Here is a 20348-nt window from a genome sequence, read left to right on the forward strand (position 1 = left end):
AAGAAGAAAATAAACTGCAGTTATCACTATCGTTAACTTGCAGGAGTAATTGGAAATATACATGGGATGATCAAGGAAAGGATTAATCGCTGTTTTGGTCCTTCTTGGTAGAAAACCTTCTAATAAATATGTTCAAGATTCACACACAAAGGTCTGCATAAACCCTAATATCACTTACCATTTCATTAAAACAAACACAAGGAGAAATTTTAAAAGAGCTGGACAAATTTTGGAGCATGCAATTGGATCATTACCACACAATCACATGTTCTTAGAATGATTTCCCTGGACAAAGCTGAGGTATGTGATCAGACTATTCAAAACCTAGCCCAGGGGATCTGCAATAGTCACATCTCAATTTAACATTGCTCTCTGATAAAATGGCTGCATAAAAAAATAGACAAGATGATCAACAGAGGAAAAAAAAAGTCAAATTTTAGCAGTGTTAACAGTTTGCTAAATCATTCACAATTAGTTGTTGTTTCACTGTTGTCTTCTGGAGCATTAATACTATGCAGTTACCAAAGGTAACCATTTTTGCGCTTTATGTTATGTTTTAAAACACACAAACACTATAGTGGAAACTTAAGAAAAATAAACAACAGTAAAACAGTGCAATGAACAATGCCACTGACTTTTGTAAGAAAGCTGTTACATATATTAAATTGGGCTATTCTTAAATTCAAAACTAGTGCCTTCAAAATATGCTCGTGCAGCAGAGTACCTAGCACTTCAATTTATGATCATATTGTGAAGTTTCACAACTGTACGTCAGTCATACTCCAAAAACTATCCAGCCATATAGACACTTAGATGAGAAAAGGTTTTACTTTAAATTGGCTGCCTCAAATGACCAGTTTCAATACTACTCAACTGTAATTATCAGCTTGCATTTTGAAAAGGGTGCCAAGGTATAACTAAGTTATCAGACACTAGATCTTCAATATAAAACACAGAAGCTGCAGCACTGAAATGCTACCTTAAGTAACTTTTAAAATTTTTACTATGAAGTCTGACCTCTTGATCGAGGACTGTAGCCGTAATTTCTACCAGCACTGTAGGCAAGTTGTGGCCAGCATCCGAATCGCATACTTCCTTCAAAAGTGCTTCAGAACAATAGTGTACCATCTTGCGAACAAGAGCAAGACTAGCTTTTCTAGAAATTAAAATGGGAAAATAATTATTGACCATTGCATAATAGAGATACTGAGCTGAAAAACAAGCCTGAAAATTATCAAGTTCATATTGGGGACAGATAACATCAATAAATCATTCTTATGATTCATTGGACAATCTTTGTATGTTTTGGTGCAAGTTCTTTGTTTCAATACAGATACAATATGGACACAGTAAAAGGAAATTTCCAACAACTGAGTTCAGTGTTATACATAATAATCATTTTTGATATTGAAAGCAATTTTTGAGAAGATTTGTAGTTCAGGAGGAGGATTTGGATGTTTGGGTTAGTGATATCATTTCCTGTGGTGATGTTATTTCCTGTGAAGTCTCTTCCTATACCACCCCCTGAAAAAAGGAACAGGAAGTGACTTCACCACAGGAAATATCACCACCACAGCAAATGACATTACCGGTCCAAAGAAACCCAAACATACAAATAGAAAGCAGGAATTTTCAGTATTGCTTTGCATGAGGTCCACTGAAGATGTTACCTATTAAAGGTAACAAAAATGTCTGGAAATGAATCTCAGCTCAGCGAGCAAACCTACATCCAAAATTGAAATCAATATAAATAGCAAGATCAAGGGAAGACTTCACAATGTGTTGTTCTGAAGTTTAATTTTAACTTAATTTACACAATTTATAAACTGCATTACAGAATACCGGTAATTTGAATAAATTACATTGTGATCAGTACCTAAATAATTAACAAACAAAAATTCAGAAACATCTGAAGACAGGAGCATGAATATACAGAAGAACCTCTATTATCCAAATACCAATTATCCGAAAATTGGATTATCCAAAGGAGACCTCGAGGTCCCGATGGAAACATTACATCAAAGACGTGTTTCCAACAGTGATCGCGTCTTTTGTTGACAGTGATTAAACAGGCACCATCTCCAAATGACTGACTGCCCACCCTTACTCTCTTCCCACACCTTCCCTGGAGTTCTACACAGAAATTTTCCCTAAGCCCCCCCTTCCCCAGATAATCTCTCCAACATTGTCCTAACCTGTCAAAACGTTGCAGCATAAAGCTGTGTGTGGGGCTTTCATTACGCGTGTGTGCAAGCTATTGGGAGATTTACGCCACAAAGGCAACTGCAGTAGTCTTGTTGTTGGTGTCCAGTCCAGCTGCCCCAGAGAGGGGGGGGGGGGGTGGGGGGGGGGGGGGGGGGGGGGAAAGAGAGTGTGTACTGGGTTGGAGGGCAGGCGGGCGGGCAGCGGTGTTGGACAGGGTTGGAGCCAGGGGCTGTGTTGGTGTTGGGGGTGGTGTTGGTTGGGAGCTTGGTGGGGTGTTGTTGGTTGAGAGCTTGGTGGGGTGGGGTGGGGTGGGGTGGTGTTGGTTGGGAGCTTGGTGGGGGGGGGGGGGGGGGGGGGGAAGATGGGGGTGGGGTGCCCCCCCACCCGAGGGCAGTGTTGCATGGGGTTGGGGGCAGGGTCTCGCGCGCAGTGTGCTGCTACAGTCTCCTGAAGGGGGAGCAGACTTTGAAAACTCCGAGCCCCAGAGGAAAGGAATTTAATCAATTTACCGAATAGTCGATTATCCAAGCGAAATAGTGCCTGTCCATCACGTTCAGATAAATCTATGTTCCCCTGTATTTCACCAAAATATCGTTGCATCTACTTTCCTTACAAGTTAGAGTGGCCACTTTAACCTAACTGAAAAATGCAAAGTAAATTTTTGGTCTCAGCTTCAAGTGGATGATGGGAAAGAAAATCAAGTATTTCTTGGAATACTTAAAAAAGAGTACCAAGAGGGGGAAAGGAGGCTTTATGAAATCTTACATGTTGCAGTGTGGTTAAAATTTGTGTACTTGAATTGCAGTAATTGCTGATATTGGTGTTTATTTCAGTATGGAAATACAAGAATCAAAACATGAAGTACATACCCAAATAAGAAGCTTCCTGAGAGTCCCTTTGTACTTTCCTACTACAAACAGCAATTTCTGCTTGAACTGTGCATTTTGTGGATATTTTCCAGCTAAAAGCTGATTTGAACTGGAAGTGCACAAATTGGAAATGCAGAGACCAGTACATAAACACTACTTACTTCAGCCTTGCGAGATTTGCCTTCTGTGTGTTAGCCAGTGTGAGATTTATTTTAGGTAAACTGGTAACCAAATCTCTTGAATGCCTGTTGAGAGGCACAGGCTCATGACCCAGAGGAGTTTATGTATAAATTTCAAGCTGCCATAAGCTCAGTGAATAAATCATTCAAAGAGCAATTTAACAAGTTAGTCCAACTTTTTTGCACGAGGGAATATTTTTTCAATTTTAGTCTAAATCACAGGGCAGAATTGATGAGAGGTTGAGTAGGTGGGAGGTGGTGGCAAGACTATAGGGAATGGATGGTGGTCATAGTTGGGATGAGAAGGATGGCGCACACATGGACCAGCGAGTCTCTACCAGTCTTGTCTTTCAACCTCACCTTCCAGCTCTCCCTCTCTTTTCTCCTTTAATCCCTTTCTTCACTTCTTTGTAGTGATGGCTATTTCCCCAGATGTTTCCACCTCAATTCCTGATAGCAGTTCCAGTCACCAACCCAATCCCAGCAGCTCAGGCCCAATCCCTGGACCTCCACTCTACTTTTAAACTTAGATGTTAGGATAAAATGGCAGGCGACAATAAAAATAAACAAATCTGAAGATAAATTCAAAACAATACAGGACTGTGCTTTCCATTTCTTAAAGAAATGTTCTGGTATTTGGCTGACAATATACAAACACATGGCAGTCAAACGAGGAACCACAGGCCACATATTGGACAAATCTTGCAATGGTGGAACTATTGCCCCACACACTTAAATATGGTTTTGGAATGCAGATAGAATTACAAATGCTAAGATGTTGTTTTTGCTTTAATAGGCATTCATACATAACTTAAATCACTGAGGAAATTTAACACTGCCAGCACCCTTTATTCAGAATTTAAAACATTGCAGTGAGAGGGGTTAGTTGCAATCTTTTCTGGTGAGTAGGATTCAGACAACAATGACATAAGAAAGCTACAAAGAATATTCAGCTCAACTATTGCAACCCGTAGTATGTACTGAGATTTGGATAAAGGTCATAAATGGTCTATCACACTATAATGAGGAGTAAACTCTGATACATTGATTAAATATTACCAAATTAGATTAGCACCACAATTAATCCTTCAAAATTGGCTCATTGCAGTGTAGTTCACCAGATCAATAAACTCATATTGGGGGATGGTGCCATAATGGCAACATAACAGGATTAATAATGACTGGGGGTCATGCATTCAAACCCCACCACACAGCTAGCAGGATGTAGATTGAAAGAAATACATCTGGAATCAAAAAGATCTTGGTCACAATCACAAGTAGTTGCAAAAACACATCTGGTTTATCAATGGCCTTTAAGGAAGGAAATCTATTGCCTTCATCTGGCCTGAAGACAGTTTGCAGCTCAACACTCTAAGGCAACTGGGGACAAGCAACATTAGCCTTGCCAGTGATACTCACATCCAACTAAAGAATGAAAAGATGAAATCTGTGATAGATGGGTATGTATGCATAGCTCTCTTTGGAAACAAAGACCACGTGAAATTGCTGTTAATGCGAATGATCTGTTCTTTTCCCCATACAAATGCATAGTTTAACTGATGAAGACCGAAGATAGGCTTCTGCACAAGTATTTTTAAGCGAGCTTAATGAAACCTGTTTCATACTATGCTTCCAATCACAATGTTATTCATCAAATAATTCAAACGCAAAACTGAATTAAAATACTTAATTTTACATTCCAAGAACTATAATAGAATAAATAATTTGATTGACAATTTTTTTTATTAACACAAACATTAGACAGTGGAACCTAAACACAGTAAATGTCTTGATGTTTTGACTGGAGTGACAAAATTGGCTGCTATTTATACTCACTTTGCCTTTCACAAGTAGTTTACACAATTTCTCTTCGCCAACTACTAGTTAAGCACCAATAGTTGTGCATTACAGACTATAGAGCTAATGGAATTTGATTCTGGCAAAGGGAAATCACCATTTTGGTGTCTGAAAGTTATCACCTAGACCCTGGGAAATACTGTGCTGGTTCAGTGACAGATACTATCTTAACAACAGTGACAGTCTCTTTGCTTATCATTGGAAAATGGTTTCCCAGAGATCATTAAGGTTTAGATCAAAATCAAAATTACAAAACAATTAAAGTTTTTCCTTAAAGGTTGTAACAAAATGCTTGTGACATAAAACAAGAAATCTCATAACCAATTTGAAAAATATACCTGATGGATGGCAACATAGTTTGTTGAAATGTCTGTGCAAATACTGGCAACAATCTCTTCAAATATAATGGAGCCATTTCAGGATCTCCCTTTGGTTCATTTCCATCTTCCTCCTCCCTGTTGGCATCTTTCTTTTTCTTATCTTCACCTTTATTCACAGGACACATCCAATCTCCTAAAGGCAAATGATTAAAATACACTTCTTGTAAATGCTTCTCGGTTGGGGAAATATTGTTCACAATGGAAAGAATACTGCTTCAAGAAGGAATAAAATTTGTTCCTCACCTTTAGCACCCAACTCAAAAATCAAGCACTCCTTGAGCAAAAACAGTACAACCAGATTTTGATACAGTTGCACCTTGTCAAATTTACGGCCTCCACAAAAACACTTACAATTCCTGTCCATGACCAGTTTGTAGACACAGAGAGTGTGTGATAGAGAGGGAGGCAAAGCGAGACAGATAGGCAGGGCGAGAAAACAAAGCAAGAAAGAAAACAGGATTTTGGCTTCTCCAACCTCAGCAAGACTTTACAAGAGAAGGCTGTTTACCAAACAAACCACTTGCTCATTTCTTCCTACAGTTATACTGACAGTTATGTACAGCTAGATAAATTACTTGATATAAATATGGATATAAATGCTTAAGCTTGTGTGTCTGACAATAAAAAGTGTGTAGGTAGTCACAAAAGCCTGTGGATAAAACATGCCTCATTTCTACTGCTGAAATTTACTAAGTGGAGAATCATCGCTGGGTAGTGATCACACATACTCAGGAACTTCAGTACTCAAGACATCAAGAGAATTTTATTCCAATTTGAAATGATAAATAGCTATTAATTTTACTGATACTAGTCACATTGAAAAACTATGGTAAAGATAATTTGTACAGTTAAAAATCAAGTATTGGGTCAATTATTTAGTGCAAAACTGTGGTAATCTTGAAGCATTTCAAAATTGAGAGCATTTCTCTCTCCACTTCCCCCAGTACCTACGTAATTCACTGGAATTCTCCAGATGGTGTGTACTGTTATTGTTGAATATACTAAAAGTTAGACATTGAAAGATTGATTTGAAACCACAGATATCAGGAGATATGCAGGTAGGGTAGGAAAGTGGAATTGATTTAGATTAGATTAGATTAGATTAGATTCACTACATTGTGGAAACAGTGCCTTCGGCCCAACAAGTCCACACCGACCCTCTGAATAGCAACCCACCCAGACTCATTCCTCTTTATTTCACCCCTGACTAATGCACCCAACATTACGGGCAATTTAGCACAGCCAATTCACCTCCCCTGCATGTTTTTGGACAGTGGAGGAAACCCATGCAGACACGGGGAGAATGTGCAAACTCCACACACAGTTGCCCGAGGCAGGAATTGAACCCGGGTCCCTGGCGCTGCGAGGCAGCAATGCTAACTACTGAGCCACCGTGCTAATTAAATGGTGAAGCAGATTTGAATGTTGCTTGGTTTAATTCTGTTGTCATTTATTAATGCTCTGAAGAAACATGTTAAACTTTGATTCCAGATAAAATTCTAAATATCTGAGAAAAAAATAAGGGACTGATGGGAAAACCTTAAGTACTGGGCCAGCTAGTTGTAACACCCAATGATTATAATTCTCTTAACAGTACAGCAAACCTTTTACAACTGTACCTATGGGATCAGGAGTGTGCCGTTTGATGAAGAAATCCACATAATGAATGTAAAAAACACACTAATAGAAACATAATGCAGGGCATATACATATCACCATTATACATTATTTACAGCACAAGTCACTTGGATAATAATGCAACTTTGCCTTAAACAAAAAAAACTTAATAGCAGCGAGCCTTTGTTCTCCAACTTTCAACTGACGACTCAAACGTTATCACACAGTAAACTTCCAGTATTTCAGCTACATAATTTTTGCTGGTTTAAAAAGTGTGCCACTTCATAAGGTGCCAATTAAAACAAAGTTTTCTGTACATATTAAAATGTACTATTGTTAAATATTGTGCCCACTACAACCATCTGTCATACTTTATAACTAGTCTTCCTCAACCCTTTATTCAACTGAAGGTTTCTGCAGCAATGTAACACAGTACTTCAAAGAAATCAAAACACACTGACACATTGTTAGTTAACAACTTGCAGTGATCAATAAGCAAGAGTTTGCACTTTGACTTAGATATTTTCTAACCTGGAGACTGCAATATGGCCACAACTTCACTGTGACCCCTCTCACGGGCCTTGTCCAGAGGTGTTTTACCATCTTCATCACGTAGGTCCGGGTTTGCTCCATGTCTCAACAGAGTCTAGTAAAAACAAATACAAATATTTTCAAATCACTAAAATCAACAATTTTTTTTTAAAATATAAAAACAAGCTTACTCCATATCATTCACAAATCTCTTTCAAACAACAAATACTCATTAAATATATATTTGATATTTTGTATTTGCACTTCCATCATAAAGAGACACACTTTTACATAGCACTGCTCACATCAGGTATTTCAAGGTACTTCGTGGTCAAATGACATATAAGTGTTTTTGTAACATAAGGATTTAACTATCTCCTTCGATCTCTCATTAAAATAGCATCATCTCACTTGTTTGCACGTTCACCGCCTAATGTCTTTTTGTTGTGTTTTACAGCCCTCTCACCAGTTACTAAACTACCTATTTTTATGTCACGATAACATTTGGAGATTGTGCTTCCCATACTGTACTCCCCATGTCCCAGACCAAAATCACACAAAACAAAAATGGAACTCGCACTGGTCTATGGGGCACACTGCTTCAAATTTATCCCTGTTCTTCGTCCAATAAGTAACTTTCCAGCCAGCATTCTATGCTTATTCGTATACTGTATGCACAGATGTTGCCAACAAAGCTATGCAAAACATATGATCAACAAGCCTGTTGATCAAATAATACCTGTTCACGCAATTCTAAATGCAATGACAATGAAGTGCACAGTAAGATAGGAACAGTAGGCCATTCAGGCCCTCAAGCCTGTTCTGCCATTCAATAAGATCATGGCCGATCTGTGATCTAACCCCAATGCGTGTCTTGGGCCCACATTCCGTGATACCGTGGCTTAGTAAAAACTAGTCTCAGGTTTAAAAACTTAACAACTGAATTAGCATCAACAACGTTTGAAGGCGAGTTCCAAACCTCCACTATGGTGCATGCATACATGCACGGTCACATTTCTCCTGAATGAGTGCGGTGCTGGAAAAGCGCAGCCGGTTAAGCAGCATTAGAGGAGCAAGAGAATCAACGTTTCGAGCATAAGCTTTCATCTTTCCCGAATGGCCTGGTTCTACGTCTTAGGCTATTCTTCTTGGTTCTGGATTCTTCAACCAGTGGAAAAAGTTTATCTTTATCTACCCTGTGTTTCTCTATTAATATCCTGCAGATCTTGAATAGATTGCCCCTTAATCTAAATTCCAGAGAATAAAAAACTAAATTTGTCTCATCTTTTTTCATAACTTAACCCCTGAAGTCCAGGTAATGATCCTTTCAAATCTGCATCAAACTCCCTCCACAACGGGAATATCCATCCTAAGGTGTGGTGCGCAGATCTGCTCACAGTACTCTAAATGGGATCCAACTAGGGTGTTGTACAACTGCAGCATAATATCTGCATCCTTATTCTCCACCCTTTAGATATGAAGGCCAGCATTACATTAGCCTTCTTGGCAATTTTCTGCACCTGTTTGCAGCATTTTAAAAGGGGCTCTGCACCCGAGCCCAAGTCTCATTGGACATCCACTGTATTTAACATTGTGCCCTCCTAAAACTAAGTATCACAGACCAGGACAATTCTCACTATCAATAGCTTCAGTTAGTTTTATACACAAATGGATTCTGATCTGGCTGTTTGCACTTCTCTTATGGTCGTTTACACACACAGTATTGACTATCCCATGGTTAGCCCAAAAACCACACTTGATTGTGGAAAGACATTACCTTAGCAGACTTTTAGCAACAGCCTCAATATTTCTTGCAATTGGGAAAAGATACCAACCTGCCAGTTAAGTGCTCATTTATGTCATACATCATGACATTTTAACATAATGAACAGTATTTTCCCAAGAAAGACTATGAATAGCAGTCAGCTGAAATGCTGCTGGTTTTCTTAGCTGATGCTAACCCATCTGCCATCACAGGTCAGCTGACCCAACAAAGCAAACCACATATCTCACACTGCATGCAATAACATACTGCAAGACTGCCCTTCATCCTCAGTAGTATTTCTCTGCAGTTAACTGTTGCAGGAAAAAAAAAATCATACCTTTGCAACCTGTGGCCTTCCAAAACAAGCTGCATAGTGCAAAGATGAGGATCTTTGTCCTCTGTTAACATCAGCACCCCTCTCACAAAGAAATTCCACCTGAAAAGAAAATTTAATAATCTATTCCTGTGTCACATGATCATTTGTGTTCCTGCTTGATTTTTCACACAAAAATCCTATTTTCTGAACTAATACTTAATTTAGTATCTCGTTAAAAAAATTCTTGACTGTTTTGAAGTATTGTAGTACTCACATATTTATGATGAATGAGGCAGAGACTTGAAAATATATGTTCTAAAGTTATTACATTTTCTTACCATTTCCTGAGTTCCAAAAGCAGAAGCCCAATTCAAAAGAGTTTGACCAACATCATCCATAAAATTTACTTCAAATGCTGTGTAAAAAAAAATTATTGACAAAAGTTAGTCTGGGGAAGAAAGGAATTTTAAAATAATAAATACAGCTTTTGTCCCAAATTTTAAACTTACCTCCGGTATCAATAGCATCTATCAATGCATCAGTGTCTTTACTACGGATGCAATCAATAAGCTGCCGATGAGAACGCTCCCCAGAACTATCCAGTCTCCGTAGACCAGGGATTCTGCCTGTGGAGCCAGCACTGGACTTTGGCAAAGCTTTACGTCCTTCAAAAAGTAATACCAAAAGTAGATCCACCAATCGCATAGTGTCAAGCACACACCTTTCATCACCTTGTAGTGCACTTTCTATTGAGTCAGGTAATGCTGATCTTAATAAGTCCTGGGGGGAAAACATTTATTAACCCTTCGGTGACAAACAAATCTTAGGGCAAATTGTCAATTACAAAGCAATCTTGGCTTCCTAATGTGGTATATGAATACTGATAAGCATTTCAATTTCATTTGAGCATGAAAAGAGATTTGATTTTAAAGCCATGATTTTATCAAATTCAACGTAAAATCACTGATCTTAAATGTTATCCGTCTCCTTTGGTTGACGCTGCCTGACGCGTTCCAGCATTTTGTATCGCTATTTTGATAAATTGTTGAAAGCAGATTTAAATTCAGCTTCAACATCTTACACTTGAATTCATATTGTGGGAATAAAACAGATTATAAATGGAATATTAATTATTTTGAGAACAAGTCCACTTAGACAAGAGATCGAAGATCCTTGCATAAGATGGTCACATACTACATTAAATCTTGTGAATTAAGAGGAAGTATGAAATTCTGATAAGTTATGGAGTGCTGCTTATTTTCTCAACAATAATTTTTTTTAGCAACACAAAGTATCGCCTAGCAAGATGCACATCAGTAATACATAGCTTAATTTTTTTTTTACGAAAAGCAATTTGTCCTACATAAACAATTTTTCTCTCATCGCTGAAAAATCATGCATGAAAAGGGAGTTAAGAGAGGTTGAATGCTTACATGTGTCACAACAGGGGAGCCTCTGCAGAGCGTGGAAAGCAAACTAACAATTGTTGATACTTGGTTACTAAGTTTAGAATCAGCTGCATTGGGAGTTGCTCCTGTGGACGTACGGCCTGGTTTGCAAGCAGATGAAGACCCCCCTGCTACTAAACCGCCTGCTGCTGCCATGCGAGACAGCAACTCTTCTGTCAACCCATGCTTTGCTAAAGGGGCTGGGTCAACTCCACGACGAGTGAATCTGTCTGCCAAAGAAGCAAAGCAACGCAAAGCTCCATCTGATACCTGAAAAGACAAAAAAAGCTTGATATACTATTTGGTTTCAAAACATGTAACTGTAAAAAGAAAAATAAGATAAATAATCAAAAGAAGTGAACAAGTTTCTATTGGCCCTGAAGCACAACTTTTCTTTAAAATTACAAACACTTAAAAGGTGAACATATTTTGAGGAGGGCTAAAATATTGTTCATTTAATACCTCTGCCTCTAACAACAGAAAATCAAAACATTTAAAATGTCAACTGCTGCCTCAACAGAAATTTCAACGTTTCAAGTTAGAAAGTAGCCTCATATAGATCTAATTTTTTTTCTCCTTCAGAACAGACTTGCTCAGATGGCAAATATGACAAGTCATTCCTGGTATCACTTCATAATTTCCAATCTGAGAATGCCAACTGAGGACAAGCATGATTTATACAGTAGAATTTTGGGACCTGGAAGAAAAGCAGCAAGGAAGAGCAGATCCCTATACTGCCTACCTCCCATTCAGTGCAGCCCAACATCTATGCATCTGCTGTATTATTTGATGTACCCAGTTGTCTCTCAGTGCCAAGATTCAGCACTGTTCCTTTACCTACAAGGTAAGAGCCTGTTATTAGATGGGGTTAATCAAATTTTGTATTGAGAAAAATGAAATGAATGCAAGAAGAACTCGAAACATCAACAACGTGACCATCAATTTAAAGGAACTCTGCCTCTGAATTGCTCTGACTCAGGCACTCAATTGCTTCAACAACTTGAGCAGGAGAGGAGGGAGTACTGGTTCTCCAATCGAAGCAGAACATAAACAGGAAATTAATCAGAAGATAAAAGAAAGAAACAAGTAATAACACCAGAAATTATCAAGCAAATCAAAAATTACAAACTAATCATTCCATTTTGAAAGTCATTTCATTTCAATATTTTACTTTTCAATAAAACTCCCCTCACCATGCAGCAGAATAAATGTTGATAATCTTCATAATGTATTAGATTTACTAGTATCTGCAAAATCTGCAAGGGACTGGCAGGCTATTTTACTAATTTCAGATTAATGCAAAAGAAAGTTGATCGTCTTTCCAAATATCTTCTGCCTTTCAAAGCTCAAATTAGTGAGAAAACATTTAACAAAATTATTGCCTACCCTATCTTATTCAAAAGATCTGTCCCTGAGTCAGAAACTCAAACGTTCAAGTTCCACTGCAGGATTTGATGGCCACAGTAAGTGTATTCATAGCACAGCTAAATGGGTTGATTATCAACCTGCAAACACTTCCCTTGGCAGGCAGTAAAAGCTGCAAAGTCTCCTGGTCAACCTTGCTTGAAATGGAGTCTCTCAAGCTTCAGTCACTGCCAACAGGTGGCAACATGTTCCAGGACTATATAGACATGGACACAGAAGAACATGCTTTGTCTGTCTCATTCATCACTACGCACTAGAAAGCTCTCAAGTTTAAAATTTCACTTTATTTCATTTTTCACTGAAAGTAGATCTCAGTACCATTCTCAGCCAATTCCTCGGAGAATCAGACTATTGCGACAAACCATCCAATATTGCACGTAGTCCAGAGTAAAGAAAAAGGAGATATATTGTGCAACTCTACCATAATGCAAGTTTCAAAATACAAGTACAGATGAATGTTATTTGGGCAACAGAAGTGCCTTCAACGATCTGTCAGTGCTGATCACAAGACATGCACATTTACCTTTCTCATCTCAAAAACATCACTGCAATCCTGCAAAGGGCCTCCATACCTCTAGGTTAATAAGACCATTACTTAGAGATTATGGCCCAATAACCCCTGATGGAAACTGCACATCAAACAACATCAGAAGCAGAAATATCCAACTAACCCATCATTAACTGTAGCTCAGGATAAACAATTTTTGAAGAAAAGATGAGGGGATTTTGGGGTCACTGAAGGAAAAAGTAAGTATAGTGGACACCAAGTGCTATTAAAAGGTATCTGTACTTAAACAGAAACATGGCACATTGCTTCCTTGTCCTACTTACTTGGGGATCTTCATGTTTCAATAAACTAGACAAAGACTCCACACAAGTTTCAAGTGATGAATCTTGAGGTTCCATTTTTCCACAAAGCCTGGAAACTACAGCCATTGCAGAATGTAAAGTGTCTTTATGTACAAGATGACCACTATCCCGAATGAAGGTTAGCACACAGTTTAACCCTCCGGCTTCAAATACTGCTCCCGATTCTCGCGTACAGATAAGCTCAAGTACCTGCAAGATCAGAATATACTCAAATGTCAACAGTATGACTTAGTTAAGTAGATTAAATAAATGTAAAAACATTAGAAGTAAAAACAAACTTCTTTCAATGTATCAGTGGTGCTTCAGTCATAATAGTATAAACCACAAATTTAAATTTAATGACCTGCTAATTTGAAGAAAAAGTTAAGGGATGAGTAGTTTTAAACAGAGACTTAATATCTTAATAGTTCCCATATATTTTGAAATATTTGATTGAGTTATATATAAAATCGATTAAACCAAACTATTGCACTCATTTTCATAAACTGTTTTATTGTTAAAATCAAATCTGTAGCAGAACATACTTTTATTTCACCTTGTTAAAGCAAAACAAAAAAAAAAATTATCTCTACTAGCCAAAATTAAGGTCTGGGATTTGACTTTAGCAGTAATAACATCAGATGGAATTGTAATACGAGATTGAGACTCTTCAAATTGGCCTCACGAGTCATTCAGCAAGGGAGACCTGTACCCATCTGCTGTAGCTGAATCTAACTCCAGGTATTAGAAGTTCAAAGTCAGATAGCAACATTTTTAACAAAATAACTTGTGTATGCAAAGAAGATCAAATCGTTGGAAGTTTTATTTTTAAACTAAATCAATTACAGTAAGATCCTCATTACCTTGACACATTGCTCAGCCAGGTCTCTGCTGGTTCTGTTATTGAGCTCAACTACAACCAATCGGTTACAAAGTGCTTTTATGGCTCCATCAACTCCAACAATCCTTCGTGTACATTCAGCAGATACATCCAGGTAATACGTTATGGCACGGGCTGTCACTTCTAACACATTGTCAGGGGCACTTTCATCCAGAAAGATTTTGCATAGAGCTGGCAGAAATGTACGAGGAGGACATCTGCAAAAGTAAAATAGTTTATAAAAATGCCCCTCAAGGATCAGTAACATTACCAAATATAGTCATTTAATATTTTTCTGTTCTATTAATGGGAGAATTCAAGTTCCAGCTCAGCAAAAGTTGCTAATCAGCAACTAATGACTGCATTACTTTAGGTTACGTGGCTTTAAATATTTCTTACTCTGCGAGTAACATACTGATTTTTATTTGTTTAAAGTGACACATTTCCTGTACAAAGAAAGGCTTTAGCAAACATTTTCAGGTCATTGAGAATGTTAATGCATGTTAACTCTCAACCAACAGACAAGGCAAATGTCAACTGAAGCAATTTTCATTGCTGTCTTTCTAGATTACTGAACTTTTCTTGGAAAAAAAGGGAACCTATACAAATAAAAAAACATTTTTGCAGCTTGTGTTTAATGGGAACTGTCTCAATAGCAGACCTATTCTCCTTCCATGGTATGTAGAATAAAATATCAAAGATTAGCTCCAACACAAAAGCAAAATCATGTGGATGCTGAAAATCTGATATAAAAATAAACAGTGAAAATATCCAGCAAATTAGACAGTATTTGTGCGAATAAACACACAATGTTTCAGTTCAATTACCTTTCTCCAAGTTATTATTTGCTTACATGGAGAAAAAGGGAGGACAGGTTTGAAATTTATTCAAGACTGAATTAGATAGATTTTTGATCACAAGAGTCAAGGATTATACAGTACAGACAGGAAAATGCAGCTAAGACCACAACCAAACTAGCTATGATCTTATGGAATAGTTAGGCAAACTCAGGGCCAAATGGCCTACTCCTGCTATCTTTCTACACTCTTGGACATGAAAAGGGTATTCACACACAGATGCATGGAACATGGCTGAGTAAATGAAGTGCTCTTTTATGAAGGAACAACACTTGTTGCATATGTCATGGTGAAACAGAACATAGTCAAGACACATGATGGAGTTAAAATTAGTCATACAGCACAGAAATAGAGTCAAGAGCGTGGTGCTGGAAAAGCACAGCCGGCCAGGCAGCATCAAAGGTTCAGGAGAATCGACGTTTCAGGCATAAGCCCTTCATCAGGAAGGGGGCTTGTGGGCTGGGGAGCTGAGAGATAAATGGGAGTGGGGTGGGTAGCTGACAATGCAATAAGCAGATGAAGGCGGGAGAGAAGGCGATAGCTCAGAGAGGAGGGAAGAGCGGATACATGGGAAAGACAATGGACAGATCAGGAAGGCAGTGCCGGGTTAGAGGCTGGGGACTGGAATAAGGTTGGGGGGGGGGGGGGGGGGGGGGGGGGGGGGGGGGGAGAAGAGAAATGAGGGGATACTAGTGAAATCCACATTAATCCAGTGTGGTAGCAGGGACCCAAGGTGGAAGATGAGGCGTTCTTCCTCCAGGCATGGTTAGGCTTTGGCAGCAGCAGCGGCCCAAGACTTGCATGTCCCTTGGTGGAGTGGGGGGGGGGGGGAAGAGTTGGGCAACAGGGTGGTAGGGTTGGCCCAGAGATATTCTCTGCAATAATCCGCAAGTTAGCGTGCTGTCTCTCTAATGTAGAGGAGACGATATCGGGAGCAATGGATACAGTAGATGACATTAGTGGAAGGACAGGTACATTTCTGTCGGAAATGGAGGGATCCTTTGGGGCCCTGGACGGAGATGAGGGGGTAGATGTGGGCAAATATTCTTCACTTCTTGCAATAGCAGGGAAAGGTGCCAGGAGTGAAGTATGGGCTGCTGGAGGGGTTGCACGGATTAGACAAAAGGAGTCGCAGAAAGAATGGTCTCTTTAAAATGCTGATAGGGGTGGGGAGGGAAATATATCGCTAATGGTGGGGTCTATTTGTAGGTGGCAGAAGTAGCGGAGGATGATGTGTTGTACACAAAGATTGGTAAGGTGGAATAGGAGGACCAGGAGGGGTCTGTAACAGGTTGTAGAAATCTGTTTTTTTTAAATTGTTATGCTCTCTCTTCACAATGAAGAGGTATCCAACCTGCCGTGACGCGAAAGACATGAAATAGTCTAAAACATTTCATTATTTTCAGTCTGAATCTGTGCCAAGTGTAATCATTAATTTGACTAAAAGATCGGGGGGCTTGGGGGATGAGAGGGAGAAGGTCCAGATATCCCAGCGCATGAATCATAAAACATGAGTTTGCAGGTACAGCAAATCATAAAGCTCCTGTTACAGTAAAAGGTAAGGCTGGTACGATTAGAGAGCAATGGATAAACCAAAAGATATTGAAGTTCTAGTCAAGAATAAAAAAATGTACATTGGATATAGACAACTGGGTTCAAATGAACCTCCTGAACAGTACAAAACATGTAGGGGCATTTTTAAGGGGGAGATCAGTATGGCGAAGACAGGATAATAAGATAACCTTATTTGCCAAGGTTAAAGGACAATCAAAAGAGATTCTACAAGTACATTAAGAGCAAGGCAGCAACTAGAAAGAGAGTGTAGGGCCCCTTATAGATCAAAGAGGTCAAAAAATGTGTTGAAGCTCAGGGGATGGGAAAGATATTAAATGGATATTTCATGTCAAATTTTACCGTGGAGAAAGAAATGGAGGCCAAATACTGATATTGTGAAAAAAGTTCACATTACAGAAGAGGAAGAGCTGGAAATCTTAGAAAACGTAAATATGGATAAATCTGCAGGACCTGATCGAGTGTATCCCAGGATGTTGTACTAAGTTAGGGAGGAAATTGCAAGGCCGCTTGCAGAAGTATTTAGTTAATTTATAACTACAGATGAGACGCCGCATGAGTGAAGATGGAGGACAGGAAAAATTTCTGGCTGTAACAGCTGCTCCTTTTAGGTGCTTGTAGATATTTTAGATGCTGGAGGTGATTTCCTTGAATTCCAGGAGCAGCAATTACTGCTTTAATATGCTGTTGCATTGTTTTGGAACTTTGGAAACAAAAGTCAAAACAACAGCAGTTTTAAAAGGGAGAAGAACAGACAAAGGAAGTACATGGTGAGGACAGTGCAAGAGAGAGAAAGAGAAAGAAACTGACACAGCAGTGAACCTGCACAGTTACTGCCTTAGCTGTTTGAATTCATGTATCGCTGGACATAGGAGTGCATCTGGGAAAATTAACAAACAGTGAATTTCACAACTGATCATGGAGGAACCTGTTGGGCGAAGTTCACAGCACAGAATCAGATAAGTGAATTGTTGGTTAAGTGCGACCTACAGAAAGTCTGCAGTAGTGAATAGAGTCTTGATTAAACTTAAAATATAAGCCATAACTATTAATTTAACATGGGGCAGTGTTTGTAGAGGAATAAGACACTTATTTTCTGGGTCTGTAGATTGCGAAGGAGCAAAAATGGCCTTTAGTAGAGTGAAATATGCTTCTTGTCAGATGCGAGAGTTTAAACAGAGTTTAAGGGTTACTGCGGATTATATCTGCCATAAGTGGTTGTGAATCTCATCAGATCAAATGGATCGGTTGGAGAGACAGTTAGAAACAATGAGGAAATTGCAACAGCAACAGTATGTGATGGATGGCACTTGTAGGAAAGGTGGGGGGGGGGGGGGGGGGGGGGAAGAGTCTCCGATACAGTCACATAGATGGGCTAACACAAAGGCTCTAATGCAACGAGGGGTACGTCGGGTTCCAAGAGATCAATTGTGTTAGGGGATTCTCTAGTCCGAGGTACAGACAGACGTTTCTGTGGCCAACAGCGAAAAATCAGAATGGTGTGTTGCTTCCCTGGTGCCAGGATCAAGGATGTCTCAGAGGGGATGCAGAATGTTCTCAAGGGGGAGAAGGGCCAGCAAGAGGCCATTGCATATATTGGAACCAATGACATAGGAAGGGAAAAGGTTGAGATCTGAAAGGAGATTACAGAGTTAGGCAGCAATTTAAAAAGGAGGTCCTCGAGAGTAGTAATATCTGGATTACTCCCGGTGCTACGGGCTAGTGAGGGCAGGATTAAGAGGATAGAGCAGATGAATGCATGGCTGAGTTGGTGTACGGGAGAAGGATTCACATTTTTGGATAATTGGAATCTCTTTTGGAGTAAAATGTGACCTGTACAAGGAGGACACATTGCACCTAAATTGGAAGAGGCCGAATATACTGGCAGGGAAATTTGCTGGAGCTGCTCGGGTGGATTTATACTAGTAAGGTTGGGGGGCGGGGAAGACCCAGGGAGAGGGTGAGAAACGAGGTCATTCTGAGGCTGGTACAGTTGAGAACAGAAGCGAGTCAAAGAGTCAGCGCAGGCAGGGACAAGGATGCACTAGTAAATTAAACTGCATTTATTTCAATGCAAGGGTCTTCACAGGGAAGGCAGATAAACTCAGGGCATGGTTAGGAACATGGGACTGGGATATCATAACAGTTACAGAAACATAGCTCAGGGATGGGCAGGACTGGCAGCTTAATGTTCCAGGATACAAATGCTACAAGGATAGAAAGGGAGGCGAGAGAGGAGGGGGGAGTGGCATTTTTGATAAGGGATAACATTAAGCTGTGCTGAGGGAGGATACTCCTGGAAACACATCCAGGGAAGTTATTTGGGTGGAACTGAAAAATAAGAAAGGGATGATCACCTTATTGGGATTGTATTATAGACCTCCGAAGAGTCAGCTTGTAAGGAGATCACAGTTATCTGTAAGAACAATAGGATGGTTATGGTAAGGGATTTTAACTTTCCAAATATAGACTGGGACTGCTAGTATTAAAGGTTTAGATGGAGAGGAATTTGTTAAGAGGGTATAAGAAAATTTTCTGATTCAGTATGTGGATGTATCTACTAGAGAAGGTGCAAAACTTGACCTACTCTTGGGAAATAAGGCAGGGCAGGTGACTGAGGTGTCAGTGTGGGAGCACTTTAGGGCCAGCGACCATAATTCTATTTGTTTTAAAATAGTGATGGAAAAGGTTAGACCAGATCTAAAAGTTGAAGTTCTAAATTGGAGAAAGGCCAATTTTGACAGTATTAGGCAAGAACTTTCAAAAGCTGATTGGGGGCAGATGTTCGCAGGTAAAGGTACGGCTGGAAAATGGGAAGCCTACAGAAATGAGATAACGAGAATCCAGAGAAAGTATGTTCCTGTTAGGGTGAAAGGAAAGGCTGGTAGGTATAGGGAATGCTGGATGACTAAAGAAAAAGAAGGAAGCATATCTAAGGTATAGACAGGATAAGTCGAGTGAATCCTTAGAAGAGTATAAAGGAAGTATATTTAAGAGGAAAATCAGGAGGGCAAAAAGGGGACATGAGACAGCTTTGGCAAATAGAATTAAAGAGAATCCAAAGGGTTTTTACAAATACAAGGAGGACAAAAGGGTAACGAGGGACAGAATAGGGCCTCTCAAAGATCAGCAAGGCGGCCTTTGTGTGGAGCTGCAGAAAATGGGGGAGACATTAAATGAGTATTTTGCATCAGTGTTTATTGTGGAAAAGGTAATGGAAGATATAGTCTGGAGGGAAATAGATGATGACACCTTGCAAAATGTCTATATTAGAGAAGAGGTGGTGCTGGAGGTCTTGAAACACATAAAGGTGGATAAATCGCCAGGACCTGATCAGTTGAACCCTAGAGTTCTGTGGGAAGCTAGAGAAGTGTTTGCTGGGCCTCTTGCTGAGATATTTGTATCATCAAGTCACAGGTGAGGTGCCGGAAGACTGCAGGTTGGCTAACATGGTACCTCTGTTTAAGAAGGGCGGCAAGGGCAAGCTCGGGAACTATAGACCAGTGAGCCTGACGTCGGTGGTGGACAAGTTGTTGGAGGGAATCCTGAGGGACAGGATGTACATTTATTTGGAATGGCAAGGACTGATTAGGGATAG

At 39.5% G+C, this 20348-nt stretch overlaps 1 protein-coding gene across 8 annotated transcripts in view; it reads right to left on the reverse strand.

Annotated features, from left to right (window-relative positions):
* hectd1 (HECT domain containing 1) overlaps nucleotides 1–20348 on the reverse strand; it is a 78283-nt gene that overhangs the window by 49191 nt on the left and 8744 nt on the right. For all 8 annotated transcript variants that reach the window (XM_087990045.1, XM_043698064.2, XM_087990046.1 and 5 more), the window contains exons 3-11: nucleotides 14305–14539; nucleotides 13424–13651; nucleotides 11153–11437; nucleotides 10229–10499; nucleotides 10058–10134; nucleotides 9741–9839; nucleotides 7639–7753; nucleotides 5449–5623; nucleotides 1018–1156 (exon numbers count right to left, since the gene is read on the reverse strand). In XM_087990045.1, the coding sequence (XP_087846171.1) occupies nucleotides 1018–1156; nucleotides 5449–5623; nucleotides 7639–7753; nucleotides 9741–9839; nucleotides 10058–10134; nucleotides 10229–10499; nucleotides 11153–11437; nucleotides 13424–13651; nucleotides 14305–14539 (1624 nt within the window). The remainder of the gene's footprint in view (nucleotides 1–1017; nucleotides 1157–5448; nucleotides 5624–7638; nucleotides 7754–9740; nucleotides 9840–10057; nucleotides 10135–10228; nucleotides 10500–11152; nucleotides 11438–13423; nucleotides 13652–14304; nucleotides 14540–20348) is intronic.

The sequence above is a fragment of the Chiloscyllium plagiosum genome, unplaced genomic scaffold (assembly GCF_037043375.1).
Source record: "Chiloscyllium plagiosum isolate Xiang-an unplaced genomic scaffold, Cpla_swu_hap1 HiC_scaffold_8, whole genome shotgun sequence".
Classification (NCBI taxonomy): domain Eukaryota; kingdom Metazoa; phylum Chordata; class Chondrichthyes; order Orectolobiformes; family Hemiscylliidae; genus Chiloscyllium; species Chiloscyllium plagiosum.